Here is a 27,908-nt window from a genome sequence, read left to right as displayed (position 1 = left end):
GGACAAGTCCCCTAACCTCTGCAAAAGGCCCCATCCATTGTAGGATTGCCAGGGAGAGCCTGGGCTCAGGACCTGGTAGGTACCAAGTTTCTTTAGTAAAGGGATGCTACTGTTACCCTTCCTGGACTGGCAGAGTTGCCAAAGGCAATCAGCCCCTAGAAGTGGGAGGACCCAGGGCCTGGACATGGGGACCCCCACCCCAAACACCCCCCAAGCCCATATATATTTGGGCAAGCACCTGAGATGCCCCTCCCTGCCGGACCGAGTTCCCCTCATTGCCTCTGGCTATCCACGAACACGCTCTACATTTACTCCGAAATATCTGATATTTATTTCCCAACATTTTGATAATCTTTCTTACAAATTGAATAAACGGAATGAAGGGGAATAAGTGGGACCCCAGGCCTGGCCTTGGTCTCTGGATAAGAGGTGACAGTATGAAAACTTCTCACCCACAACTCTTGGCCTGCTGCCCTAACCTCTCCTACCAACCTTACCTAAGAGTGAGGTGGGGCTTTTTGGAAGATGTGGGGATTCCCCCCCCCCCCTACAGGGGACTCCGGGCATCCTGTTTCAGGCCCTGAACTGCTTCAGGTTGGGGGCCAGCATGGGTCCGGATATGGCGCCGCCTCCGCCTCTCCTGCCTGCGGGCCAGCTGTCGTAGCTGTTTCCGGAGGGCCCACAGCACCAGGTACACTTCCCGCAGCATCTCAGCCTCCGGTGTCTCCAGAGGGGACCCAGATTTCATCTGGGAGGAAATGGAGGTAGAACTCACAGAGGACTACGAAAGAGAGAGAAGATGAGCACATGTAAATAGCTGGTGGAGAAACCACTGGTGGAACCATTGCCAGGTGAACAGCAAAGGCTGGTCTAGTTCCACCTCCTCCAGTGGGGCCTAGCTCAGGCACCACCTCCTTCAGGAAGCATTCCCAGGCTGCAGTAGGTGTTTGTCTCTACTCTTTTATTTGCCTCATCATATGGCATGTCATATGCTATTTGTTCTGCAGACCTGTCTGTTTTCAACACTAGAATTTGAGCTCCTGAAAGACAGGGAGCATGTCTCACCTATCTTCAACTCCTCACTAGGGTTTCATGGAGATTGTGATAATATGAAGAACAGGATCGGGGCACTTGGGGGACTCAGCCAGTTAAGCGTCTGCCTTTGACTCAGGTCATGGATTTTAAGGGTCCTGGGATCAAGCCCCGAATTGGGTTCCCTGCTCAGGGGGGAGCCTGCTTCTCCCACTGCCTATGTCTCTGCCTCTCTCTGTGTGTGTCTCTCATGAATAAATAAATAAAATATTTAAAAGAATAATAAAAAATAATAAATAAAATAAAATAAAATGAAAGACAGGATTGGGGTGCCTGGGGAGCTCAGTCAGTTAAGCATTTGCCTTTGGCTCAGGTCATGATCCCAGGGTTCTAAGATCCAGCCCTGTGTGGGGCTCCCTGCTCGGTGGGGAGTCTTTGTCCCTCTCCCTCTGCCACACTCCTCCTATTACTAGTGCTCTCTCTCAAATAAATAAATAAATCTTTTTTAAAAATGAAGGATAGAATGGTCCCCTCCACCTGTCTCCACTTCAGAGGTCCCTTGTCACCCCAGGCCTGTATATCCCACTGCTTCCTAGATCTCCATGCAAATGTCCCACCAACATCTCAACTCATCTTGTCCCAATGCCCTCAACACATCACTTGCACCCCTAAGTCTGCCGAAAACTCCTTCATTCTCTATCCCAGTGGATGGCTCCAGCCTACTCTGACTCTGCCTCTCCCTCCCCCACTTCACCGTCATTCAGTCAACCGACTTGGGACAAAAATTCTACCTCTTAAATACCCTGCCTCTCCTCTTGTCCTTTTCTGACCTGCCCATCACAGGGTGCCAAGTGAACTTTATTATTAGTGCTGTAATGCTTCATTCAAGGCCAAGGAAGCTGGTTTGGTAGTGATCGAGACACTTCCCTTTTTAAAATTACATTTCTGACTTTGAGATAATTATAGTCAGATCCAGTAGTGAGAAATACTAGAGTCCCTGTATGCTCTTTTTTTTTTTTTTTTTTTTTTAGATTTTATTTATTTATTCATGAGAGACACAGAGAGAGAGAGGCAGAGACACAGGCAGAGGGAGAAGCAGGCTCCATGCAGGGAGCCTGACGTGGGACTCCATCCACCGCTGAGCCACCCGGACTGCCCTCCGCCTCCCAGCCGCCCCTGTATGCTCTTTACCCAATTTCCCCCAGTAGTAAAATCTTGCAAAACTGTAGTATAGTATCATAGTCAGGATACCTGACATCCATACAATCCAGTGATATTCACAACCCCCCCACCCCCACAGCTTATACTCATTTGTGTGCATGTGTGTTACATTCTACCCAATTTTCTCTCACATAAGCAGATTCATGTATCCAGCTAACATACTCAATATACAGAACATTCTCATCACCACAAGAATTCCCCATGTTGCCCTTTTATAACCAACCTACCTGGTCCTTGCAACCACTAAACCATGAATCGAATCTCCATTTCTAGAATTTTGTTATTTGAAGAGTGGTATATAATATAAATAGAATCATACAGTACGTATATATAACCTTTAGGGATTTGTTTTCACTAGGCATAATTCCTGAGACTCATCTAAATTGTTGGGTGTATCAGTAATTTGTTTCTTTTTATGGTCTAGAAGTATTCCACCAGTACGGATACATCACAGTTTAACCATTCCCCCACTGAAAGACATTCGGGGTGGTTTTGGCTCTTACAAATAAAGCTGCTCTGAACAGTCATGCAGGGGTTTTTGTGTGAACATAAAGTTTCGTTTATCTAGGATAAATGCCCAAGAGTACAACTGCTTGGCATATGATGATTGCATGGTTAATTTTATAAGAAACTACCAAACTGTTTCCAGAGCGGCCACACCACAACTTACGAGAGAGGGTAAGCTTTCTAAATTAAAATCTGTGTCACTCCTCCAGTCAAATGTCTATAAGGGCTCGCATTGCTCAAAGGGCAAATCCAAACTCCACAGATGGCCAACCACTCTGCCTTATACAAGCTGGGCCTTGACCCCAGGACTGACCATACCCATCGCATTGGGCCAGCACCCCTCTGACCACAGCCCACTTGCTATTCTGTCTTCATGGAATACTCCCTTCACTCCCTCTTCACCCCACTCCAAGGCAGAGTCAATCCTTCAGGTGCCAGCTTCATCCTCTCTTCTGCTTCGAAGGCTTTCCTTGACTCCAACTCTGGATTAGATGCCCTGCCCCTGAGCTACCACAGACCCCAGACTTCCCATGTTACGCCCCTAAGATACTGAACCTATAATGCCTATGACATTGTCCGTAGAACCCTTAGCCTGGGTAAATCTTGTTCATCATGTATCCTCCATTGCCTACCTCAGTGCCTGAGAGGCATACAATATAAATGTTAACCAACTGCCTGGAGGAAAGAATGAGTCACAGGGGATCAGGGAGGGTGGAAGGACCCCTGGGAACCAGAGAAATAGGATGCTGACCTTCCAGGTACACATTTGCCAGCCGCTCTGTAGGGCCGAGCCCATGAGCATGGATACAGACTTTACAGCTGTCCGCGGCAGCTGTAGCAGGGATCGGCCCTCACATCTCTTCTCCACCTCAGCCTTCTCTGTTGATTTGGCCAATGTGAAGGGATCGGCCACCTTGGTGGTCTCCTCTGTCTTGGAGACCTTAGCCTCTTCGCAGGGCTCGACCAACTTGAAAGTCTCAACCACCTTGGGAGTCTTCTCCACCTTCAAAGCACTTTTCTGGGAGTCATGGTGTTCCAAGATGGTTGACTTAGCTTTGTGTTTCCAGAAAAAAACCTAAGAACAAGATAGGAAGGAAAGAGACAAAAGGGGGGCATGGTGGTTGATAGAAAGGCAAGCACAGAGGGGAAGGGGCAGTGGACGTCCCCACCTCCTCCCCAGCTGGGTTTCCAGGACCTAGAGGTCACTGACCGGCACCTCCAATCCCAGCAGGTCATGAGGAAGGGCATGCTCTGAAACTCACCCAGCAAGTAATCTTTCGCCAAATCCATCGGAAGAACCTCATAACCACAGCCATTTCTCCCAATAGACGAGCACCAAGTAGGGGGCAGGACAAACATTGGTACAAAGGGTGGAAGGGAACAGACTGCAGGCCAGTGGCCACCACCTGAGGGGTCTCTCAGGAGCTTTTGGTACAACCAAGAAGAAAGAAATAGAGAATCCAGGGGGAAAGTTTTCACCAATGACTCATCCTAAGTCTTTCCTCCCCTCCCTGAGACAGGGAGAGGAGTCAGAGTGGATGAGAACTCAGAGGAAGGCAGAGTTCTAGCCCATTGTGAGAACCTACCTGGCCCTGTCCTCCCCACCGAGGCCCTTTCAGGACCCCGGGAGCCAATCCCTGTGTCCTTAGCCCTCCTACCTCAGGTCCAGAGAAGGGGAACTAATATTTACTGAGCGCCTGGTACTCACTGGCCATTTCCCACATATGATGTCATGTAATCATCATCATCACAGCCTTCTGGTAGGTATTGTACCCATGAGGAAGCAGAGATATGGAAAACGCAAAGAACCTGCCCAAGGTCGTAAATCTAGGGAGCTTTGGGGCAGGAAGTCCAACCTGGGTCAGCCTCTAGCCTCCCACTCTCTGTGGGTCTGAGGCCAGGATACTCCCAGGCGGAGGCTGCTGCCTTCCCCCAACCCTTCCCCACTAGATGGGGTCCTTCTCTCTACCTGTCTCTGCTGCCTGGGACAGAAGCCCAGGCAGGGCTGTCAGGGAGGGGCCGCTCACCCACAGCCAGCTGAGGGTGGAAGCCACGGAGGCCAGCCAGGCCTGGCGAGGGCACCGTGTGCCCGGGGAGCCTGGCCCACACCCAGAGCTGAGACAAGGAGCCCATTCAGGACCCCCCAGCCCCGCCCCCCCAGCCACCACCGGGATCCATCCCGCAGAGGGGACACACTGGGAAGCTGAGGGTGGATCCTGCACAATCACCAAAGGCCTCATTGTTTCCTTGCCTGCCGCCCCCCCCCAGCACGTGGGCTAACGCCCCCTCCCTCCCTCCGCCTTGCCTGCCTGCCCCTTCCCAGGACCTGGGCTGCTGGCTCCCTTTGGACCCTTGGTGCACCCCCCACCCCCCACAACTCTTTAGACTACTCTGAACCACATTCAACCTCCCCAGTCTGGACAAGATCTCCAAGGGAACCCACAGTTTCAGTCTTTCCCCAAGTGGAAAAGCCACCGCAGGCCCCATCTGGACACAAGCAACAAGATGCCAACCTCCAGATTCAAGTTTCTTCAGATTTTTTAATTATAATTATTATTTTAATAACAACCTGAATCCCAGAACTTGTAGACTGTCCATACTCCCTCCCTTGGGCAGAGGAGAATGGGTACTTTGAGGGAACAAGGTGGGGATGGGGTGTCCGCCCGGGAGACTCCAACTCGCCCAGACATCTGCTGCCAGGGTTCCCAGAACACTGACACCTTGGGAGTAGGGAGGAGGGCTCTATCTAACACCCTATCCCGAAGCCCTCCCTCCTCCTTCAAGGCCTGGGGATGCCGCTGCCCAGTCCCTGGGCATTAGGGGGAGACTGAGGAAGAGTGGGGGGACAGGCCGATTCTGAGCCTTCAACTCCCATCCCCAGGGATCCGGAGGCATTAAAGCTGCATAGGAAGTGGGGGTGGGCGGCTGGCACAAGGCCTGGTAGCTGTGGCAGCCCCCAAAGGCACATTGTGAGGGAAGGGAGGCTCAGACGGAGGGCCCATTGGGCGCAGAGGGCCCCAGCCGTGGGACTCCCGAGGAGGGCAGCTGGGCCAGCTGCTCAGGGCTGGCCAGGGCACGCAGCAGTCCATTCTCCTGCTCCAGCGCGGCATTCCGCTCGGCCAGGTCTCGGATCTGCTCCTTCAGCACCTCCACCTCCTCCCGGACCGCAAACATGAGGTGGGACTTCACCAAGTCCTGGGAGCCCAGGGACAGACAGAGAGTCAGGGGTCCTAGACCACCCCAGCCTCATCCCTGCCCAGTGCCTCGAGGGCTTAGGTATGAGAGATGCCCCTGCCCCCAAATGATGAAGTACCACTGGAGAAGAAGCAAAGCAGGGATGAGGTGGTGGTGGTGGGGTGGTGGGAGGCATGATGTGCAAGGATGCCACAAAGAGACAAGATCAGGGCTTGAAGACAGAGATGGGGGCCAGGCCAGGGGCCAAGGGAAATCAGGAGTTCCAGTGGAGACAAGAGGGTGTGAGAACTCAAGGGAACCCAGCTGGGAGTAGGCTGAGGGGCTAGGAGTCCGAATTCCCTAATGAGGACAACAGGGGTGGGGCAGCAGGCCGTGAGCCAGAACCTCCTGGGACCAGGATGGCTTCTCTTACCATGGCTTGTTCGATCTTGTTGTCAATGCCAACCAGGCTTCCGGAGCCGCTGGAGAGACACAGGGAGTTGAGACGTGAGGAGGAAGAGTAGGTGCCAAGCCAGGTGTCTGGACACCCCAGCCGGCTGCCTTCCAGGTGCTTCTCAGAGCAGGCTCTGGCCTCCTCCACAAGCCCCGTTCACTGTAGCCTCCCGCCCACACCCCTGCCTGTACCTGTGACAGTAGAGAATCAGGGAGAGGAGGGTTTTGTCCATCCCCTGGCGGGGTGAGGGCAGCTGCCCAGGCACCCCCAGGCCCCGGTGGGGTGGGGGTGCAGATGCCCCCCGGATGGGGGATGCTCCCCGAGGGGAGCAAGGAGAGGAGACACAGCCCCTTTTTCGGGGAGGCCCTGGAACCATCCCCACCATGCGCGTCTCATAAGATGACACCAGGGACTTGACAGAGATGCCTAGCTGGGCCATCCCCAAGGGAAAGGGCTTTAGGCTGTATCAGAAGGGCTGCCTGGGGGGCTCAGAGCCCCCCGGGGCAGAACAGGGTCTAGCTGGTGCCAGGCAGGCAGAGAGGAGACAGTGCCTAGGGGGTGCTGGTCTGAAAGATATACACCGCCCCCCACGGCAAAGCCTGGCTGCGATTGGCTCCTCAGGGACACGGGGACCCCCTCCCACTGACTCCATGGTGGGCGGGAATTCCCAGACATGGTCAGTGCCAGTGTCCCCTTCTTACCCTGGCACCAATCCCAGAGCAGAGGGAAGGCGGCAGGCTGAAGGAAGTCAGCTGGTGGGCTGGGTCAGGGGAGGGGCTCTGGGGCCAGAGGCCTGGGTCAGGGAGGGGCATGAAGGGTGAGGGACAGCCTGGCCTTGGGAGACCTACCCCCACCTCACCCAGTTCTGTCCCCTATGGGCTAATACTGTCCTCCCTCACGCCCTCAGCTCCACTAGGCTGGGATGGCGGGCATTTCTGATATACTTGTCATCTTCCTTGGACTGTAAGCACCCAAGCCCCACTCCCATCCCAGATGCACAAAGCCCACATCATGAGTGACCCCAGGGGCCTGGGCAGAGAGCATCTCCCACCTCCCACAGTGAGGAAGAAGAGAAGTGGAAAGGTTACCAAAGCAACGAAAACAGCCCCAAAAGACAAGAACAGCCTATGGATCTGGAACCTGGGTCTTGGGTCTCAGGTCTTGGAGGGACCAGAGGCTTTTGAGGAGAGGTGAGAAGCAGGAATCTAATTCCCAATTTAGAGCAGGGGCTTTGAAGACCCTTGAGAGCAAATGAAAGGGGAGAGGAGGTCTGGCTGCAGTTTGCTAAATGGCCAGCAGAGGTCGACTCAGGCCTGGCTGAACGGTTCCCAGGGCCAGCCTCTGGATACCGCCAGCGTGTCCTACCTGCCTGAGGCTGAGGGCCTGGTGCACAAGCCTTTCTACCTTCTATCCCCCAAGACTCCCTCTTGTTACCACCCAGGTCTCAGGCTCCTGCTTTATCCCAGGGCTCACGACCCACCCCTGTCCTGCTTCTCCCTCAGCCACCTCAGCCCTAGGACCAGCTCCACACCCAGGCTCCCCTCAGACTGCAGGATCCAGCCTGTCCTCAAGCCCCCAGCTCTGTCCCTCCCAGAGTGAGGCAGTCTCCACATGCTGCATCCTTGTTCTCTGGTGCTCCCCTATCAAGCCCTTTCTCCTGATTGCCGGCTCATACTCACTATCCTGTGGGGGGAATTAGCCCTCAATTCAAGGTGACCCTTGGATGACGCCCTGCAGCCAGGAAGGCAGCACGAGGGAGCTGGGATTTTTCCATTTCCTGTCCAAGCTCTGGGTGCAGAAGGCGCTGACAAGTGGAGTAACCAAGGGGGTGACTGGGCCTGAGAGAACGGGACACTGTAGGGTGAGGAAAGGACACTGGGATTCTCAGGTTTGGGGTGGGGAACAGGACAAATTTAAGAGTGGAGGGTGAGCTAGCCAGCCGGAGTGCCAGGGACGTTTTCAAGCTATTTTGATCTGAGACACTTGGGTAGAGCCTGGGCAACCATAGGACACATACCCCCTCCCCACACACCCACCACCACCCTGTACACACAGACAGAGACCAAAGAGGGGAAGATTCACAGGAATAGGAACACTGGCCTTGCTTGGCAGACACCCAGGTAAAGATGCCAAGTAAGTTGTTCTTGCCAGAAATAAAGAAATAATACAACAATAAACATTTGTTGGCTAATAGATGACTATCTCCTGTTTGTCTAGTGCTGGTGAGTTTTTGACAGCACTTTACACTGTCACATTCTAACGTTAACACTTCAAGGCACCAGGACTCCAGCTGGCAACCCAAACCCTCCCTTTCAGAGCCTCCCCACCCCCCACCCCACCCTCACCCCAAGTAAGTAAAAAGCAGGTGCTGTGCTGGAATTCCCAGGGCAGAGTCAGGACCCTGAAGCTTGGAGTTGGCTGGGTGGGATCAGCTCCCACCACAAGCCCAGAGGCAACTGTGTGAATAAGAACAGGATGCCCCCTCCTTCAAGACACTTATTGCCATCTTGGGGAAAATTGTCATGACTTCAAGTGTCAAATGTGAATGGTGCCCCCTGGGGTTAGGCATGCATGATAGGCACAGCTGAGGACTGGCCCTGTAGGACTCTTGGGTCTTGGAACAAAGATAGCCCTAGAGGCTGGTCTTCCTTTCTGAAGGTCAAATGAAACTGCCTCAAAATGAGGATCCACCTGGGAGAGGTGGAAAGGAAACAATCCTGGGGATAAGGGCCAGCCCTGCTCTGAGGAGCCCGTAGGGAATGGGCCTGAGGCCAAAGAAGTGGCATGCGGCTGCCCTCTCTATACTACTCCCTCCCGGATCCGTGGTGTCTTTGGGGTGGGGCCAGGCCAGAGTGTGGGGGTGGGAGGGAGGGAGGGGTGGCTCCTTGCCCAGCTTAGGAGAGCTGTCCCTGCCCCTGTCCTGGAGAGAAAGGGCATCCTAGAAATGACTGCCTCCTCCTTGATTCTTGGGACATAGGCATCCCAGTAAGAGAACGGAGAATGTGGCTTTGGGGTCAGACCCAGGTTCTGAATGCTATCCTGGTATCTACTAGCTCGGTGACTTGCCCAAGGTCAAACTTGGCAAACTTTCCTCCTCTGGCTTGCATTCAGCTTCTTCATCTGGAAAGTGGGGATCATGAGGTTGCTTCAGTGAGATAAAAGGTAGTACCCGACCCAAAGGAAGCACTGGATAAATAAATGTACCTTTTCTTTCCCAAGTCTCTGGGATTCATTCCTTATAATGCCTGGATCCCCAAGGCTGGCCATCTACCCACCCATCCATTCGTCCATCCATCCACTTATTCAAGTACCTCCTGACTGCCAGGCCCTGTTGGAAACATGAAGCCTCTTGACACCCAAAAGCACGTGTGCATTCACCATTCACCAGGCACCCTCTGTTCTCTGAACCCCAGATTCTGAGATTAGCAGGCATCCCCAATTCCCCATCTGGGATCCAGGCACTTAATCCCCAGCCCACTTTCCCTCTTGAAAGGGATGTTCCAGGCCATTCAGACCCTGTTCTTGCACCAGCTCTGGGCGCACCAGAGAGATGAGGTGGGAGCTACAATGCCTCATTCCAGGGGACCAAGGGGGTGGCCCAATCCAATCCCACCTACCTGCCCAGTAGGGTGGGGCAAGAGAGGGGCGGGGCCAGGCTGGAGCCCCAGAGGCTCAGAGTGGGGCAGGATAAAGTGGAGGCTGGGTGCCTGACCGGTCAGACTGGGGTGTGGGGAGGGGGTGGAACAGAGGGAGGGAGGGAGGGAGGGGACAAGCCAAAAGAATAGAGTTGAGGAGGCTCCTGGAGGCAGAGCCCTCTCAGAAGCAGCAGGAGGTTGGGCTCTGAAATCAACAGGGGTGGGGAGGGATAGGGAGCCCTCCAGCCAGGGAACCTCCCAAGTGGGAGGGAGTAGGGGTGGGAAGCGCTGAGAATAGCAGCAGTGGGGGCAGGTGACTGGCTGGGCCCTGGCCAACCTCACACCTCACACATTCCTGAGAGCTGGGAGCCCAGCAGCGGCCCTGCCCTGCCCCACTGTGTCCCTCATTCTCCACCAGCTGCCACCAGGGCCCTGGCCCTCCATCCCACCCCACGGCCCCGCCAACCCTTCTCCTTCCTCTCCCCAAGGCCACAAGCCCTTTCCCTTGGTGAGACTCACTCCCTCATTCTGGGAGGGGCGAGGGTTGGGGGATCGCAACACGCGAGGGGAAGACCAGAAGGAGAGACTCCCTTCAGGACAAGGTCCCCCCCAACACCCACAAAACTCAGGGCTAAGCCCCGCCCTTTATTTTCCTTCCCAACAGGAAGTCCCTCCCCCAAGCCTCCAACAGGAAGTCCCACTCCTCCCTCCAAAATAAAAGTGGTGACTCCCCAGCCCTTCTATCAGGACCGGGCCAGAAGGGAGCAGCCGCCCTATCAGACTCGCAATTTCGTTCCTCCCTTTTCAGCTCGCTGACATTCCTATGTTGAAACCTGGCCCTCGAAACAGGAAGTTCTGCCCACCGTTGCCTCCAAACTGAGCAGACGGTCTTCCCTGAAGGACAAAGCCCGTTAGATCGTGCTCTCCTGTGTCCCCCCTGCGTCCCCCCTGCGACCCCCCTGCGTCCCTGAGCCAGTGCTCCAGGCGCTCCCCTGGGCTCTGGCTCGGGCCTCCTGGTCTCCCTCACGCAGGGGGCAGAACCTCAGGCGCGACGCACTTTCTTGCTACTAGAGGTCCTAGGATCCTAAAGTGCGCATGGTCTCTAGGGATGTTACTTCACACAAAGGCAGGAGTGCCATTTCCCTCTGCAGGGAGAGGGAGTAGGAACCGAGAGGAGACCCACTCTCTAGTCTCTCCAGAGCATTTGCCAGTAAATTCTTCGGGTTGGCCAAATGATCGCTAAATCTGCAAGAGCTCTGGAATTTGACAACAATGACTCCCTTCAAAGTCTAAAAAAAAAAAAAAAAAGTCTATGATTTGACAATCCTAAGCCAAGGAGTCCCACCCAGCCCTCTCCACAGAGAGGGAGTGGGTCCCAAATCAACTTTGCCCAGTGGTTGTGCCAACACCAGGTTTTTCTGTTGAAGAGGCCCTCTCCCAAGCTTAACTTAGGGGAAGGACACCTACCAGGCACTTTCAGGCGGCCATCCCAGGTGCTGGGTGGGGACCCAGAGCCCACCTACCTATCATCGTCGCTGTCCAGGTGGCCACTGATGGCCAGCATGGAGCGGGCCAGGCTTAGGCTCTGGGCTGCTGCTGCTCCAAAGGGGTCTGGAGACTTGTGAACCAGACTGGCATCGGGGAACAAGTAGAGGGCTGGGGAACCAGGGCGAGAGTCGAGTGGGGGCACCTGGAGGCAGAGAGGTAGGAACCATCACATCTAGTACAAGAAAAGAACCAGCCACCTTGCAACCTGCCTAGTAGTCAGCCTCCTCATCTCTCCCCATGTATCTCTGCTCTCTTCGAGGACCCAGGAGTCCTGCCCCCAGGGCCCTTTCTCCCCTGGGTCTAGTGGAGGCAACTAGGCAGGTATCAGAATAAAGGAAACAATGTCCATCCTGAGGACTGGGTGAGCAGCTTCCAGAAAGTGGTTCATGGTGTATCAGAGTACCAGAGAGGGGCTCTGGTCTGTACTCTAGCACTCTTCTACCAGCTGAACCAGGACCCCCAATCAGAGGCTAGGCAGAAAGTGTCTGCCTTCTGTCACCTGACTTATTAAAAGCCACTTGAATATCACTTCCTCAGAGAGGCATTTCCCCATCATTCGACTAGTGAATTCCACTGAACTGTTCTATTTTATTTTTAGAGCACTGAATAGTATCTGAAATTACAGTATTTTTGCCTCCCTGCTGTTAGAAGGTAAGCTCCAGAGGGCAGAGCTTATAGTTTGTTCAATAGCTATTTGTAGAATGAATGAATCCTCAGAAACCGGTCCTCCTCCCACCCCACTCTATCCATTCTAAGCTCTTCTCTCAAACTTCTCAGATTCAGGTGAAGTTCTGCTCCTGCGCTGGGCCCTGGGGCAGGGAGGGTGGTTGGATTGTGGAGATGGGGGGAGGCGGAGCCCGGGCACAGACCCACACAGCCCAACAGGCACTGGGGGGTGGCTGCAAAAGGGCGGGGGCCACAGGAACAAGCCGCCTCTGTGAGGCCCCAGGAGGCCCCTGCTTCTCGGAAAAGCCAAGAACAGAGAGTCCAGAGCGGTTAGAGGGCCGGAGCAGAGGAAGGGGGCCCAGGTGGTGTCCCCCTAGCCTTCCTCTCAGCCTCACTCTTGAGAGGGAAGAGGCATGGGGGAGTGTGGAAGGGAGCCAGACTTCGGGGCCAGGAAAAAGCAGCACAGATGCATGCACACAGGGAGGGATCGGGATGTGGAGGAAAGGAAAGGGTTCTGAGGGCACTGAGGACTGAGGGGCAGGGTCTGCAGGCCCAAGGGAAGCTCATATAGGGCTTAAGGACACAGAAGACTGGAGCAAAGGGGGCTTGCTCTGGAAGAGCAATAGAACAGGGACTAGAAAAGGAAAGAGCATCTTCTCCCCAGGGGTAGGAATTTAATGAAAGCTCCAGAAAAGTAGGGGGCGCAGCATGAGATATGTGAGTTTGAGGCCAGGAGGGGGTGGGGGGAGCCGGTCCTGACCGGTCCTGACAGGGCCCAGACATCCAGTCCCAGGTTATTTTTATACTGTGGTTTGTGCCCAAGGCCAGGAAGGGGGAAAAGTTCTCATCCTCACACTCCCTGCCCTCGCTCCTGAAGTCCAAGGTGTTATTTTCTCCTTCAGGACAGACACATCCATCCCCCACATCCCTGGCGGCCCACCCTCACCCCAGGGACCCAGGCATCCTGCCCCCCAGCCCAGACTTGTTCCTCTTTTGGAGACAGGAAGCAGAAAGACCAGAGGATTTAACTCTTTCTCCACTGCTTCCTGCCTCTCTCCCACTCCCTGGTGGCCACCCCCAGTTATCAATCATGGAGAGGCCTAGATGCAGGGGAGCGGAGACAGTGGCCTGAGGGCAGAAAGGACACACCGCCAAGCCCTCCATCCCACCTAGTTCATCACGTCCTTGGAGAAATTTGACTTGGGACAAAGCTGCAGATGGGGCTGGGATGAGTGGCTAATAAGAAGACAGACCCTCACCTTTGGAATGGTGCGGCCAGGAAGACTTTCTTTTTACCCCTCCCCACCAACCTGGACAGCTCCTCTCCCAGAGGCCCAAGCACCTACCCCCATCTGGGACCTCCATCCCCCATGCCTGAAGCCAGAAGGGGTGAAACCAAGACAGAAGGTGAGGGCCAAAGTGAGAAGCCCACATCTCTGTGATGGCGAGACAGCACTAAGCTATAAGGAAACAGAGATGGAGGCCAAAGGTAACAAAGGTAACAAAGAGGAGGATGGGCTACTTCCCAGGAAGAGGGCAAGAAGAGAAAAGAGGGACAGACAGGTGTTGGAGTGGGGAGAGGGTGGTAAGGAGGTGGAGGCAGGAAGGCCCAAGCTGGAGGTTAGGCCCAGGCCCAGATGAACAAGCACCACCCCTCAGGTGTCTCCCTGACCCCAGAACCCAGCTCTTACCTGCCCCATCTCCTCTGGAGCAACCAACTCCATCCTCAGCCGCAGGCCTCCATCCTTTGATCGGGATAGTGGAGGGGTCCCTGTTGCTGAGCCCCCAGCCTCCACTTCCACCCTTAGGGCGGGCAGGGGCGTGGCAGCCCGGGAGGGGCCGGCGCTATCCCCTGTCCTGGGCTCTGGGGGACGCTGCTGGGGTGGGGAGGCTGACAGAGGGGGTGTCTCCACCTTGGCTTTACCAGGTACTGCCAGCTGGCCCAGCCCCCGGGTTAAAGAGCGGGCCTGAGGTCCAGGGGAGGTAGGGGGCGGCCGGAGCCAGGAGGTGGGGCCCTGAGACAGGCCTGGCTGCGGGGTTGGGGCACCCAGGCCCAAGCTGGCCAGCTCCAACCTGGAATCCAAAGATCGGCCCCCAGTGCCCCCCGAGGCCCCTCGAACTCCTTCCAGGAGCCGGCTGAAGCCAGGGGTCTCCAGGTCTCTCTCGTAAACATCCACACACGTCCAACGGCCTCGACGATAAGGCTCTCCCAGGCCATGGGGCAGCTTTACCACCCGGAAACGGGAGGCGGGGGCCCCAGGTGGTGGGGAGCCGTTCCGTGGGGTGCTTTTGCCCCCTGGCTCGGGGCTGGGCTCCCCGTTAGGCAGACGGGGTGGGGGCGCAGTGGGGCCCGGCAGGGCAGGGGGCTCTGAAGACCCTGGGCTCCCTGGGCCCTCATAGTCCGTGGTGACGCTGGTGATTTGAAAACTACTCTTCTTCTTGCCCCCACTCATGGTCCCTGGGGCTCAGGACTTGGCCAAGGTGGGCAGGGGGTGCAGCTGGGGCTCCTCCAGGGGCTCAGGCACCCCTGGAACAGGGGGGCCACATGGCGGGGGCATCAGGGCCCCTGGGGACATCTGGGTCCGACATGGCAGAAGGGCTTTGCAGGAACTGGGGGTACTTGGCTGGTAAAGGGAGCACAGGGCAGGGGAGGTGGCAGGAGGTGGGGGCAGGGGCAGGGGCAGGTTTTTCCTGCCCCTGGCGCTGCCCAACTCCAGAGCTGAGTTTGCAAACTGGAAAGAGAGAGAGAGAGAGAGAGAGAGAGTGTGTGTGTGTGTGTGTGTGTGTGAGAAAGCAGTGGGCAGGCCACCTCTGGGGCTTCCTCTCTGGGGAGCAGGATGGGGGAGGAAGGGGAAACCACCAGAGACCCAGAGACAAAGAGACTGGCAGAGACGATTGAGACCAGGAGATCCCAGCGGTCCCACAGAGTAGGAAGGGGCGGCCCAGACCAAAGTTGGGCTTTTCTTGCCTGGGATTCAGACTCACAGGACCCAGTCGCCCGACAGCAGGAGGGGGCTCCAGGGCCTTGGACGAGCAGGGGTGAAGCAGCAACTCGGTCGGCCCCGCCGCGGGGAGGCCTCTGCCGAGTGTCCAGGCTCCCCGCACCCCAGCTCCCCCATCCCGGGGCAGGCCCTGCCCCGCTGCCCCAGCGCCCCGCCCAGCCAGCCCAGAGCCCTACCTCTCGGCCTCGGCCACCGAGCTGGGCCGGGGGTCCCGGAGCCTAAGATGTGGGGCTGTCCTTCCCGCGGGGCCTCTTGGCCCCAGCAGCGCGGGGGGCGCGGGCGGCGATCAGGGGCTGTCCGGTTCTCTTCGGGGGCCGCACTTCGCCCCGCAAGGCATCTTCGTAAAAAGTTTGCTCGCCAGAAAAGAAGGAACCCCCGCCTCCTTGGTGGAGCCCAGGCGCGGCCTCTGAAGCCCCAAGGGTCTCCGGACTGGTGAGGGAAGAGGCGGCTCTGCCCCCACCCCGATCCTCCAGGTGGAGCCGCCTAGGTGGCTGGGGCGAGCAGGTCTCTCAAACCTCCCCCGCGTGGAACCGCTGGGTCTCTCTCCGCTCCTCGGCTCTTCTCTCTCCGGTCTCTCTGCCTTTCTCTTTCTGGGCTGTTGACAACCCCCACACCAGGAAGTCCTGCCTCCTCGGGCCTGCTGACTGCTCCTCTCCTCCTCCTCCTTCCCCTCTTCCTCCCCTTCCTCCGCCCTCTCTGCCTCCTGGGGCTCCCGGCCAGCTGGCCCGGGGCCAGGCCTGCCACCACCTCTGCTGCCACTGCTGCTGCTGTTCCTGCCCACCCCCCCTCCCGCAACAGGCTTAACCCCACACCTGCTGGGCCCCAATCCTGCGTTTCCTCGGAGGGAGGGGCCGTGGAGGGCAGAGAGAAAAGGGGAGGAGTTTGCCAGGGGGCCAGGGATTCCCTTACTTGTAGGCACTTGCTGCCATTGGCCTACGGAGAGAGCAAGAACTTGCCAACCAGGGGCTCTGCTGGATGCCCGCCACCCCATAAGCTGCTGCTCAGCTCTTGTCATATCTTCACTGGTGTTCACAGTAACTCTATGAGGAAGGTACCGTTATTCTTTCCTGTCTTTATTTTAAAACGTGGATTATGATGACAATTTGCAAATGGGCCCCCAAGTAGAGAGAAATGATAAACTCCCAAGTCCCCATCGTGCAGTTTCAACAATGATCAGCTCACAACCAACCTGGGTTCTTCTATACTCCCAATGTCTCTTGTTGTGCTGTGCTGGAGTATTTTAAAAAAAATCCCAGGCACCATATTATCCCTCTTCTTAGATGTGGATATTGAGACCCGGAAGGTTCCAAGAGGCTGTCAGTGGTATAGCTGGAACATTCTACACACTCAGGTGTGCCCTTGTCTGGCCCCTATATAAAGAAACAAAGAGATGTACTCAGAAATGTGCTGACTTGCACTTTCTCTCCAACCCTGGTCACACACACATGTATACATAATGTACACACAGATGCACCTGAGGACAAGCCCTACCCGCCCACCTCTCCCATCCCATCCCTTCTTTGCTATTGAAGAAGCCACATACACACACACACACACACACACACACACACACACACACGAAGGCCTTACCGAATTGCCCAATGCCTGACATGAAAAAATAACCCTCCGATGGCCACTTTCTCTTTTATGGCACCCTCAACCAACAATCTGAGCAAGAGCAGGGTAGAAAAGCCACATCTGCCTTCACTCCTAGCTTTGGAAGGAATTGGATTCTAATTAATTTTGGTCAAATGGAAGTATTCTTGAGCATATTGAAAATTTCTCATATTTGCCTGCTTTATATAGTTATTTCATGGACTATAAACAGTCGGGGGCAGAGATGGGGTAGGTTTTGAGCTTCAGCATTTCCGCGGGAGGAAACAGAGGCTCACAGGTAGTCAGTTATTTGCCCGAGGCCCCAGAGCTAGTATTTGATGGCATTGAGACTAGGACTGGGCTGACACATCCCTCCCTCTTCAGCTTTCACTCATGGAAATTTTTAACCACTCTTCAGGGTTAGGGAAAAACAAAATGATGCCTCCTGCCTGGATGTTTATATATTTATTCTGCATTTCTTTGTTAAAATGCATCTGCACTCCTTGCCTCTCTCCCTTCACAGTAACACAGCTGGGTCCTAAGGCTTCCCAAGTCCTGAGGTCGAGGAGGCAGCCTCCCACACAAGTACCCCACTCGCTCCCCTCTGGCAATATTCAGAACACCGCCAGGCTGCTCCGCCCCCAGATCCTCCTTTCAGTGCTGACACGCTACAAACTATTCAAAATTTATCTTTGGACCCTCCCCTTCCCACCAACTCTGAGCATCAAGTTGGACTCCTCCGTGTCTGCCTGCCTGGGACATTGCTGGTCTCTGTAGAAATGTTTATTGAATGAATAAATAAAAACTCATTCACACTAAGGTGTAAATGTGAAAGGACTGTTTTATATTTTGTGTTCCATCTCCTGGGAGCAATAATCGCCCTTTAATGTATTTTACGGCTTACAAAGCTCCCCGTATTAATTCTTTTGCGCCCTCAACAACTTTATGGAGGTGGATACGAGGCATCTCTCAGAGAGGTGGTGTGAGTTGCCCAAAGCCACACAGCACACCTGCGACGATTTGCCATACAAAGTAACGGGCACAGGTTCCGGGGATTAGAGGTGGCTATCTTTTGGGGGTCCATTTTTCAGCTACTTAAGCGTAGAACCCAGGTCTTCTTGAAGCTAATGTGTGGCAAAGGGATTCCCGAGGGAGGATTTCTCAGGGCTAAAGAGAAAGGTGATGCGGCGTTGAGGAGGGGGCGCGAGGTCGCGACCCTGAGCGACCGCCGCGACCGCACCCGGGCCATTGCCGCTGTGGTCCGTCAGAGGCCGACCGCCGGGGGCACCCAGGACCTGGCGGGAGGCGCCATGGAGTCAGAGGTTACTGGGAGGATGACTTGAGACGCTCGGGCGGACTGGCGGAAGCCTTTGAGCCCAGGCGGTGGAAAGAGGTCCGGGCGCCCGGGAAGCTCCAGGCATAGGCGACCAGCAGCAGGAGAGCCAGCTGCAAAGCCCTCCCAGCACCTGCAGGGAGGCAGGAAGAGGGGCGCAGTCAAGGGAGCACGCCCCCTGCTGGGCAGAAACGCGGATGGTCGGGCTCACGACTCTCCGAGCCCCTCGGCCCGGAAAGCGGCACCCCCTGCCGGCCTCGTCGCCTCACTGCACCCCGGGCCCCGCAGCCGCAGCCTCGCCCCGGCCCGACGCGGGGTGCGCACCCGGGAAGCGCGGGGCGCGCACGGGGTACGCACGGGGGTGCAGGTCCCGGGCTGCCACCGGGGGGCGCCGCTACGCACTGCGCCCTGCTTCGCTCCGCGGGGGCCTCGGACACCGAACCGAACACGGCCCGGCCGGATAGAGGCTGAGGGGCGACGAGGAGCGGACGCCTCAAAGCGGGGGCGGGCCGGCGCCAGGTCCCCCGCACCCGCGACCTTTCTCCGAGTCCCCCCGCGGGCTCCGCGGGCTCTGCGTCCCCCGCGCCTCCCACCCCAGCCTGGCGGCGCAGCGCGGCGCGGCCGCTCCCATTCCGTCCTTGGAGGGTGTGGAAGGGTGGGTTTGGGGCCGGGGGCGGGTCTGGGGGCGGACCCGGAGGCGGGGCTGTCTCTGCGGCAGGGCCCAGCTCGGCTCCCCCCGGTCTCTCTCTGTCTCTCCTCCTCCCTCCTCCTGCTCCGGGCGGAGCCCGGCATGGGGGGGCCGGCGCCCGGCAGGCCAGGTACGGTGATGTGGAAATTGGGGATCCTTGGTGCGGGGAGGTGGGATGGGGGGGACAGGGAGTAGTGAGGATTGGCAGGGCGAGAGACGGAGAAACCCTGGGTAGCAGGACAAGGGGAAGGGGAGGGGTGCCCGGGAACCTGGGGGCCTTGGATGGAGAGGGGAATGAAGCCGCCAGGTTTGGAACAAACAGGGAAGGGAGAGGACGGCAGTGAGGAGGGGCGCCTAGGAGGAGAGGTGAGGCCGACGGCGAAAAAGAGAGTGTGTTTCGGGGGAGGGAAGCCAGAGCAGGTCTGGAGGCCGCAGCTCAGAAGGTAGCTATGGGGCCAGACTGGAGACCCCCGGGTGGGATTGAAGGCAGGGACTGGAAGAGGGAAGGCGGGAGCCTTGCCAGATCCTAGAGGAGGGAGAAGGGGATTGGGGCCATCACCGAGGGAGGCGGAGACGGTCACTGAGGGGCCAGGGCACAGGAATAGGGGTGGACGGAGGCCCGGGCCCAGGCAAAGGACTGGAAGGGGGAACTGCCCGCAGGGAATGGAAATAGATGGATGGGTAGTGTTGTAGATACACAACTCAGAGTGCCCTCACCCCTTTGCCAGTATCCCCACCCTGCCCTCATGACACCCCCAGCCTCAGAGCACAAGAGGGGGTGGGGATTCTGACCATCTCCCCCTTCCCCAGTGGGGTGCAATGTACGCATGTAGGCCCTAGCAGAACTCCTTGTCTGTAGGTATGTCCAGTTCTGTGTAGCTGGTTGGTGTGTGTCTGGAGGTCTGTGTGTGCTGTGGGTGTGTCGGGGGTGTTTATGTCTGTGTGTGTCTGCCTGTTCCTAGGTTGTGTTTACCTATGCTGATCTATGTGTCTGGTCCTCTGTTTGTAGATACGGGTCTGTGGCCTGGTGGTTTGTGTGTCTGAATGTGTGTTTGTGTGGCTGTGGGGTTGTTGTGTATTTGTGGGGCCCGTCTGGGGGTAGATCAGGATGTATTTACAGGATGGGAATCTGCGTCGAGCTGATATTTCCCGAATGTGTATTTGTGGCTCTGAACACCTTTGTCAGGGTGTGTGACTCTGTGTACACATATCCTTCTATGTCTGTCTGTCTTTGGGTCCTAGAGGCAGTGTTGGGGATTTCTTTGCCTCCATCTGTTTTCCACTCTCTGAGGACCCAACTCACATCTCCTTTCTCTCTCTCTCTCTCTCTCTCTCTCTTCTCTCTCTCATTCATTCCTGGCCCCTATCCACCCCACATCTTTCTTTTTTTCCTTCCCATCTCCCTCACCAAGTGGATCCGGGACCCAGGGAGGGCCGCCCCCCGGGCCTGGTGGCGCTGAGCAGGGCCCCTCAGCCCCCACCTCCTGCCCCACGACATGAACCTCCTCTACCGAAAAACCAAGCTGGAGTGGAGGCAGCACAAGGAGGAGGAGGCCAAGAGGAGGTAAGGCTGCAGCCCCAGATTGCCCTCTGGGCTGTCCCACCTCTGCTTCCCCAGTGGCTGGGCCACATCCTTCTGCCCTTCCTGGGTCTAGCAGCCTGGTCTTGAGTCTGACCTGAGAGTCTGTGCTCAGAACAGAATTGCTGGAATTGGATCCACCTTGTCCCCACCCTGCTCCTGGCTCCTGGCTCTAGCTTGTCCTGGCCTCTGGGGAGGGGCTTCCAGCTCAGGAGTACCTATTGGCTCTTCCCCACCCCTGGAGGCTCAAGTCACTCTTTTCTGACTCACCTCTGGCCTGTTGTCTTCTTTCTGTCAATGTGGGATTGGCTCAAGGCTCCCCTGTCACCTGACCTTGGAAGGGGCAGGCCCTGCTGCCCTCATGGTCCAGGGACAGGGTCATTTGAGGGGCACCAGAGAAGATCCATTTGGCCCCCTCCCCACCTCCTCTGTTGGGGAAGATGACAGGCCAAGGGACAGGGGTGTGTGTGTGTGTGTGTGTGTGTGTGTGTGGTGGTGGTGGGAGATGTGAAGGCCAGGGCTTCTGCAGAAGAGACAGGGCGGGGACCTCTCCCTGCCTGCCCTCTCTCCTTGCCCTCCCAGGGACCTGGATCCTGGCCTCTCCCCTCTGGCTCCCCTCTCTCTTCATTTCCATTGACAGCACAGCCTCTTGGAGCTTGAGTCACAGCCTGCTCCCTTCTCCCTCCTCGAAACTGTGGAGTTTAATTCTTGTTGTTAATTAGATTAATCAGAGCTATGACTGCAGTGATCTCTCCGTAATGAAGGGTTAGTAGACAGGCCCTTAATGAGAGCCCACTCCACAGTGGCTCTCCCCTCTTCCCTGCCAACTGCCCCTCCCTTCACTCACACAGAAGCTCAGGGGCAGTGCAGGGGAATGGGGGTGAGCCTGGGAGGGGGACAGAGAAAGGACAGCACCGAGAGAGAGGCAGAGAAAGGGGAAAGGAAGAAAAGGATCGGCAGCAGGAGGCTGCTCTGACGATGCAGCTGTACACCCCTCATCTGGGAACGGAGGTGCGGTGTGGTGTGGGAGCGGAGGCCGCAGTAGCTGGACATGGTGGGAGGCCAGAGGCCAGGTGTGGGCCAGCGTGAGAGTGAGAGGAGCAGAGCCGTGGTGGCAGGTGTATGTGCCAGGCAGGGTTGTGCTGCCTGTTTGCGTTTTGCTACCTATGCATGAAGCCATCCATACAAGTGCCATGTGCCAGATATATGCCCAGGCCAGGATCAGACAGCCCCAGGGATGCCCCCTGCACACATACTCATCCCTTCACTCTTCCCTACTTGCCTTCTCTCCCCAATTTCCTTGCCTTTTTTTAAAGCGTAGGGATTCTGCCCAAAGTTTCTACTTGGGTGCCCTAGACGTTCAGACAGCCTCCCGACCCCACCCGGGCCCTTTCCTCCTCCTCCTGGGAGGCCACAGGGTTGCACACCTCTTAGGGTAAAGGATAGGGATGCCCAGGCCTAAGGCCCAACATCTGTTCCATCTTGGCCTTCTCTCCCCAGCTCCAGTAAGGAGGTGGCTCCTGCAGGCCCCACAGGGCCCGGGGCTGGCCCGGGGCCTGGGGTCCGTGTGCGGGACATCGCCTCGCTGCGCCGCTCCCTCAGGATGGGCTTCATGACAATGCCAGCCTCCCAGGAGCATACCCCCCACCCCTGCCGCAGCGCCATGGCCCCACGCTCACTCTCCTGCCATTCAGTGGGCAGCATGGACAGTGTGGGGGGTGGGCCTGCGGGGGGAGTGGGGGTTGTCACAGAGGACGGCAGTGCCCGAAGACCCCCTGCCAAGCCCCGGAGACATCCCAGCACCAAGCTCAGCATGGCAGGGTCGGGGGCAGAGGTGCCCCCGGGGAAGAAAGCAGGTGAGACACCCCCAACCCTCCCCGGGAGCTGGGAGGATCCATTCCAGGCCAAAAGAGGCCTATAGGGGAGGGTTCATTCAGGGAAGAACCAAGGAAATGGAAGGTTCCATTCTCAGTGGGAGTGGTGGGGGGGTGGTTTCTTTTTGGAAGGGCCTGAGATGAACCATTCAAGGGCAGGGGAAGCTCTCTGAAAAGTCCATTCCTGGGAAAAGGGGTGGCCTTGAAGGGATATGAGGGTGGGATAGAATTTATGGTGGGAGCTGCAGATTCTGGGGAGTTCATCAGAAGGACCCAAGGGCAGGCTGGTAGAAAAGGAACCCACTGTGCTTTAAGTTGAGGACGGTGGGGGAAATAAAGAGGCAGATATGCCCTTGCAGGTGGGTTAAGAGACCAGAAAGGGTCTGCCCATCTCTTTCCCCCACTAAGAGCACAGTTTCTTTTTGTCCTTCCCATCCTGCCCAGGCTCACAGAAGCCCGCTCCCGAAGGCCGAGAGTCCAGCCGGAAGGTTCCTCCACAGAAGCCCAGGCGAAGCCCCAACACCCAGCTCTCTGTGTCCTTCGATGAGTCCTGCCCCCCGGCCCCCTCTCCTCGAGGGGGGAATCTGCCCCTTCAGCGCCTCAGTAGGGGGTCCTGCGTAGCTGGGGACCCTGAGGTGGGTGCCCAGGAAGAGGAGCCCGTGTACATTGAGATGGTGGGGGATGTCTTCAGGGGAGGAGGGCGAAGTGGAGGGGGCCTGACTGGGCCCCCTCTCGGGGGTAGGGGCCCAACCCCTCCAGCTGGCGCCGACTCGGACTCAGAGGAGAGTGAGGCTATATATGAGGAGATGAAGTACCCGCTGCCCGAGGAGGCAGGGGAAGGCCGGTCCAACGGGGCCCCTCCATTGACCGCAAGCTCCTCGCCACACCAGCCTCCTGTCCTGCAGCCCCACACCCACCGGCGGCCAGCTTCAGCCCTCCCAAGCCGGAGGGATGGGACACCTACCAAGACCACTCCTTGTGAAATCCCCCCACCCTTCCCCAACCTCCTCCAGCACCGTCCCCCGCTCCTGGCCTTCCCCCAAGCCAAGCCTGCTTCCCGAACCCCCGGCGATGGGGTCTCAAGGCTACCAGTCCTCTGCCACTCGAAGGAGCCAGTGGGCTCCACCCCAGCTCCCCAAGTGCCTGCCCGGGAGCGGGAGACGCCTCCTCCACCACCTCCGCCTCCTGCTGCCAACCTGCTGCTGCTGGGACCCTCGGGCCGGGCCCGGAGCCACTCAACACCATTGCCACCCCAGGGCTCTGGCCAGCCCCGGGGGGAGCGGGAGCTCCCCAACTCCCACAGCATGATCTGCCCCAAGGCGGCAGGGGCGCCGGCAGCCCCTCCTGCCCCGGCCGCCTTGCTCCCTGGCCCCCCCAAGGACAAGGCTGTGTCTTACACCATGGTATACTCGGCAGTCAAGGTGACCACGCACTCCGTCCTGCCAGCTGGTCCGCCCCTGGGTGTTGGGGAGCCAAAGACGGAGAAGGAGATCTCAGTCCTCCATGGGATGCTGTGCACCAGCTCAAGGCCCCCTGTGCCTGGGAAGTCCAGCTCCCACGGTGGGGCCATGGGCTCAGCAGCTGGGGTCCTCCACCATCGTGGCTGCCTGGCCTCCCCACACAGCCTTCCGGACCCAACGGCAGGCCCCCTGACTCCCCTCTGGACCTACCCAGCTGCAGCAGCTGGGCTCAAGAGACCCCCTGCCTATGAGAGCCTCAAGGCTGGGGGGGTGCTGAACAAGGGCTGTGGAATGGGGGCCCCGTCCCCCATGGTCAAGATCCAGCTGCAGGAGCAAGGGACCGACGGGGGTGCCTTTGCCAGCATCTCCTGCGCCCATGTCATCGCCAGTGCAGGGACACCAGAGGAGGAAGAAGAGGAGATGGGCGCTGCGACATTTGGGGCAGGCTGGGCTCTGCAGAGGAAGGTCCTGTATGGAGGGAGGAAGGCAAAAGAGCTGGACAGTGAGTGAGGGGTGGGCATTTGGGGGTGGGGAACTGGGGATGCCTGTGATGATTTGGGGAAGTGTTGGAGGGGTTATTTGGAAGCTACAACCCATTGTCCTGAAGTAGGAAGTTTTCAAGGAGACTGGCGAATGAGGGCATGCAGCAGACTGAGGGTCCCCATGTGTGTGCTGGATGGGCAGGAAGATCTGCGATGGAGAGGGGCTACAGTCAGGCCCCAGGAGTAGCCTCCTCCTGCCCCCGTCCTGCTCTACTCCCTGCCTTTCCCTTTGCTAGGCTGCAGGGGTGTGTGTTTGTGAGTGTGCACACACTAGGAGCTAAACACAGCTGCCTCCCAGCTGTTGCCATGGCAACCCATCCAGACAGGAGGGAGAGGAGAGGGAGGCCCCTACCGTTGCCGGGCAACGCAATGCTCTGCCAGGCCTCCTCTCAGAGCTGAGCTTAGTTCACTTGCAGCCCTTCCCCCAACGCCCCCCCTTTCCCACTTCCTGGCTCAGGATTTGGGATCTCCCCTCCTGGGGAACAGTGCCCCTGGTCTCTGTCCCAGAGGGCGGTCACTGCAGCCCACTCAGGTCAAAGGGGCTCTGGAGCTATAAAGCTAGGGTAGGGGAGACCCCTTTGACCACAGAAAAGGGTTCGGCAGCAGCAAATACTTGTGATTCTTAGGCCAGGGATGGTACCAATGGGTGGGAAGGAAAGTGGCAGTATTGGGGTCCCTCCTGTGTGTTTGTATTTGAGGAGTGTGAAATAGGGTCCCTCCCTTCCCAGCTGTGACTTGCAAAAGGGCAGTTACTTCTGGTCCATGCACGCCATAGTGTGTGTACCTGGGGGGACAGTAAGACCCTTCCCATGTACAGCACTAAGCTCTCCTTGTCAACCCAGCAGAGGTCGAGGATGGTGCCCGGGCCTGGAATGGCAGTGCCGAGGGTCCAGGCAAGGTGGAGCGTGATGACAGGGGCCCCATGGCATCAGGGATCCCAGTGAGGAGTCAGGGGGCAGAGGGCCTGCTGGCCAGGATCCACCATGGAGGGGACCGAGGAGGGAGTCGCACGGCGCTGCCCATACCCTGCCAGACGTTTCCTGCCTGCCACCGCAATGGAGGTGACACCCTGCCCACACCTGAACAAAACAAGGGGCTGGAAGGGGGGTGGGGAATCTCTCCGGGTCCATGTCCTGGGCCCTCCATTCAAATGCCACATCTCCATCCCCTTTCCTCCTCTGCTGAGGCAGGGGCAGACAGGATGGGGCTGCCCTCTGGGAACTGCAGGAGGGGAACCTGGAGGTCCCTACCCTCCTCACTTGCCATTTTTCCACCTCAGACTTCACAGGTTACCGCCTAGGGCGCTCCGCCTCCACCTCTGGAGTCCGGCAGGCCGCGCTCCACACCCCCCGGCCTTGCAGCCAGCCCAGGGATGCCCCAAGCCAGGTGAGGAGGAAGACCAAGTTGGGCTTTCTTTGATTTGTGAATGAGGAGGTGAGGAAGAAGGCCTGGGTGTAGAAAGAAAAGGAAGAGGTCAAACAGGGACCCAGAGGGGAGTAGGGGGGCTGCCAGGTATGGGGGCATTGATCCTGGGAAGGGACTGTATTAGGTGGGGACAGCCAGTCAGCACCACCACTAGCCTACTATGTGCCTTTGTGCACTTGGGATATGGGGGGTACCAATTCGGAAAATGCATTCTGCTAGGAAGACAGGTATTTAAAGGTCCCCATTCCTCCGGGTGAAATGGGCCCAGTCTGGCAGCAGGGCACCCTGCCAGGCAAACGGTGCAAGAGCTGCGTTTCTGTTCCTGCCCGCCCCACCTCCCCACCCCCAGGCAAGGGGAGAGGACAGAGGCCTTGGGGGCAAGAGAGGACTTGTTTCTGGGGCAAGGCATTGGTCTCTGCAGTGTGGGAGAGGACCTGGTCACTCTGAGGTCCTTGACCACCCCCCTTAATCCTTTCTCCCCCCGTCGCGGGCCGGCGGCGGGAGGAAGGGGCATAGACCCACCCCGCACTGCCGCTGCCGCTGCCCCTACCGCCTCAGCCAGCCCGCGAGCGCGACGGCAAGCTGCTGGAGGTGATAGAGCGCAAGCGCTGCGTGTGCAAGGAGATCAAGGCGCGCCACCGCCCCGACCGAGGCCTCTGCAAGCAGGAGAGCATGCCCATCCTCCCCAGCTGGCGGCGGGGGCCCGAGCCCCGCAAGTCCGGCACCCCGCCCTGCCGCCGGCAGCACACCGTCCTCTGGGACACTGCCATCTGAGGAGGCCGGGAGGCAGGACTGGGGAGCGGGGCGGGGGTGCCGGGCTCTCCAGGAGACTTGCCTTGAAAGAGGGACACTTGGACCAGGTGAGACAAAGCCAGGGAGAACCCCTGCCTTCCATCCTAACCCCCGGAGAAGGGGAGTCTGCCAGGCCCACCGGGCATGGGGCGCCAGCTGCACCCCCTGAAATTTGGGGGAGGAGGGTTTGTTTGACGTAGGAAGGCTGGGCGAGGTAGACTTAGACTCCTCCTGAGAGGGCAAAGGCCAAGCCAGAGGTCAGCATGGGGGAGGAGGGAAGGGTAGGGAGGAACAGGGGGTGGGCAAGTGAAGGCCGGGGCTAGAGAGTGTGAAGTAGAGGGGCTCTTTCATAAGAGCCGGGAGTGGGGAGGGGGTATTTATTTCATTATTTATTTTAGTTGGGAGGGCAATCCTGGGCCCTTCTGACCTACTCCTGGGCAGGGAGTAGGCAGTAGTGGGCAATTAAAGGGAACCAAGTTGGCGCTCTCTCCGATGCCTGAAGGCCCCACTGTCCATGCCCACCCTGAAGGTGGGGATTGGTCTGGAGTGGGGAGGCCAGCAAGAGAAGGGAGGGACTCCGATGAGGCAAGGGTGGCAGACTCATTTACAGTATTTACCAGTGGCCAGAATTTGGTAGTGAGTGTGGCCTGCTGTGAAACAGGCATCTTATTTAGCTCTGGGGTGAGGGTCTAGCACCAGGGATGGGCGGGATGATGGGGAAGGAGGGAAATTTTAGTGGGTGGGGGTGGGCAGGGTATTTATTTAAATTTTAAAAAATCAGAAGAGATGTCAGGAACTTTTTTTTAATTCCTTTCTTTTCAGAATAATATATTAAAAGACTAACGATCCTAGAACTGGCTTCTTATATTTCAGTGTGCTCTGCTTTTCTTACACCTGTTTCTTTTCCCTCTTGCCTGTGGTTGGTGGGAGTTGGAGGTGGTGCAGGGAGGGGTGAGTGGCTGTGGCAAGTAATAGGGAGAGGTGGAGTTTGAGGTAAGTCTGGGAATGCCACCATGCCCTGACTCAGCAAGCATTTACTGAGCCAGCCTCTGATGTGTACTTGGCAATATATGCAGAAGGAGAATTCAAACTAAAGCCTGCCCTCAGGCAGCATATAGTCTGTTCAGGGGGATGAGACACCTGGGACAACACTAGACAGTGCTACAGCAGTAAGGAGTGTGTGTGTTGGGGGCGGGGCAGTATCACCTAGGAAGGCTTTGTAGAAAGTGAGCCTAAAAGGACAGGTAAGGTTTGGATGAGCAGGGGGAGAAGGGAAGAACCCAAGGTCACAGTATGATTGTCTGCAGAACAGAAGATGGGGGTGGGGCAGGAAATGTGTTTAAATAATGCAAAGGGCAATGAGTCAACCACAATGAAGCT

At 57.4% G+C, this 27,908-nt stretch overlaps 3 protein-coding genes across 6 annotated transcripts; 1 reads left to right on the top strand and 2 right to left on the bottom strand.

Annotated features, from left to right (window-relative positions):
* Nucleotides 1-314: 314 nt before the first annotated feature.
* On the bottom strand, nt 315-5,147 carry C3H7orf61 (chromosome 3 C7orf61 homolog). Its single transcript, XM_041748240.1, has 3 exons — nt 4,023-5,147; nt 3,512-3,835; nt 315-781 (listed from the first exon to the last, which is right to left on the bottom strand). Exons 1-3 carry the CDS (start codon nt 4,074-4,076, stop codon nt 548-550), a joined length of 612 nt encoding a protein of 203 aa, XP_041604174.1. The 5' UTR covers nt 4,077-5,147; the 3' UTR covers nt 315-547.
* Nucleotides 5,148-5,280: 133 nt separating this feature from the next.
* Nucleotides 5,281-16,032, bottom strand: TSC22D4 (TSC22 domain family member 4). Its single transcript, XM_041748239.1, has 5 exons — nt 15,416-16,032; nt 13,929-14,969; nt 11,547-11,713; nt 6,368-6,416; nt 5,281-5,955 (listed from the first exon to the last, which is right to left on the bottom strand). The coding sequence occupies exons 2-5, from the start codon at nt 14,688-14,690 to the stop codon at nt 5,746-5,748; spliced, it is 1,188 nt and encodes a 395-aa protein (XP_041604173.1). The 5' UTR covers nt 14,691-14,969; nt 15,416-16,032; the 3' UTR covers nt 5,281-5,745.
* A 2,820-nt stretch (nt 16,033-18,852) lies between these two features.
* NYAP1 (neuronal tyrosine phosphorylated phosphoinositide-3-kinase adaptor 1) lies at nt 18,853-27,266 on the top strand. 4 transcript variants are annotated; one of them, XM_041748238.1, is made up of 7 exons: nt 18,853-18,986; nt 20,269-20,420; nt 21,936-22,291; nt 22,754-24,271; nt 25,157-25,372; nt 25,591-25,697; nt 26,253-27,266. In XM_041748238.1, exons 2-7 carry the CDS (start codon nt 20,353-20,355, stop codon nt 26,508-26,510), a joined length of 2,523 nt encoding a protein of 840 aa, XP_041604172.1. In that variant the 5' UTR covers nt 18,853-18,986; nt 20,269-20,352; the 3' UTR covers nt 26,511-27,266. The 4 variants fall into 4 exon arrangements, with proteins under 4 accessions (XP_041604172.1, XP_041604168.1, XP_041604171.1 ...); XM_041748234.1 differs by having other exon boundaries at nt 25,154-25,372; XM_041748237.1 differs by lacking the exon at nt 18,853-18,986 and adding an exon at nt 19,046-19,222 and having other exon boundaries at nt 25,154-25,372.
* The last annotated feature ends 642 nt before the right edge of the window (nt 27,267-27,908 follow it).

This window comes from Vulpes lagopus, chromosome 3 (assembly GCF_018345385.1).
Source record: "Vulpes lagopus strain Blue_001 chromosome 3, ASM1834538v1, whole genome shotgun sequence".
Classification (NCBI taxonomy): Eukaryota; Metazoa; Chordata; class Mammalia; order Carnivora; family Canidae; genus Vulpes; species Vulpes lagopus.
Note: the sequence above shows the minus strand (reverse complement) of the source record. Positions and strands in the feature narration are given on the sequence as shown.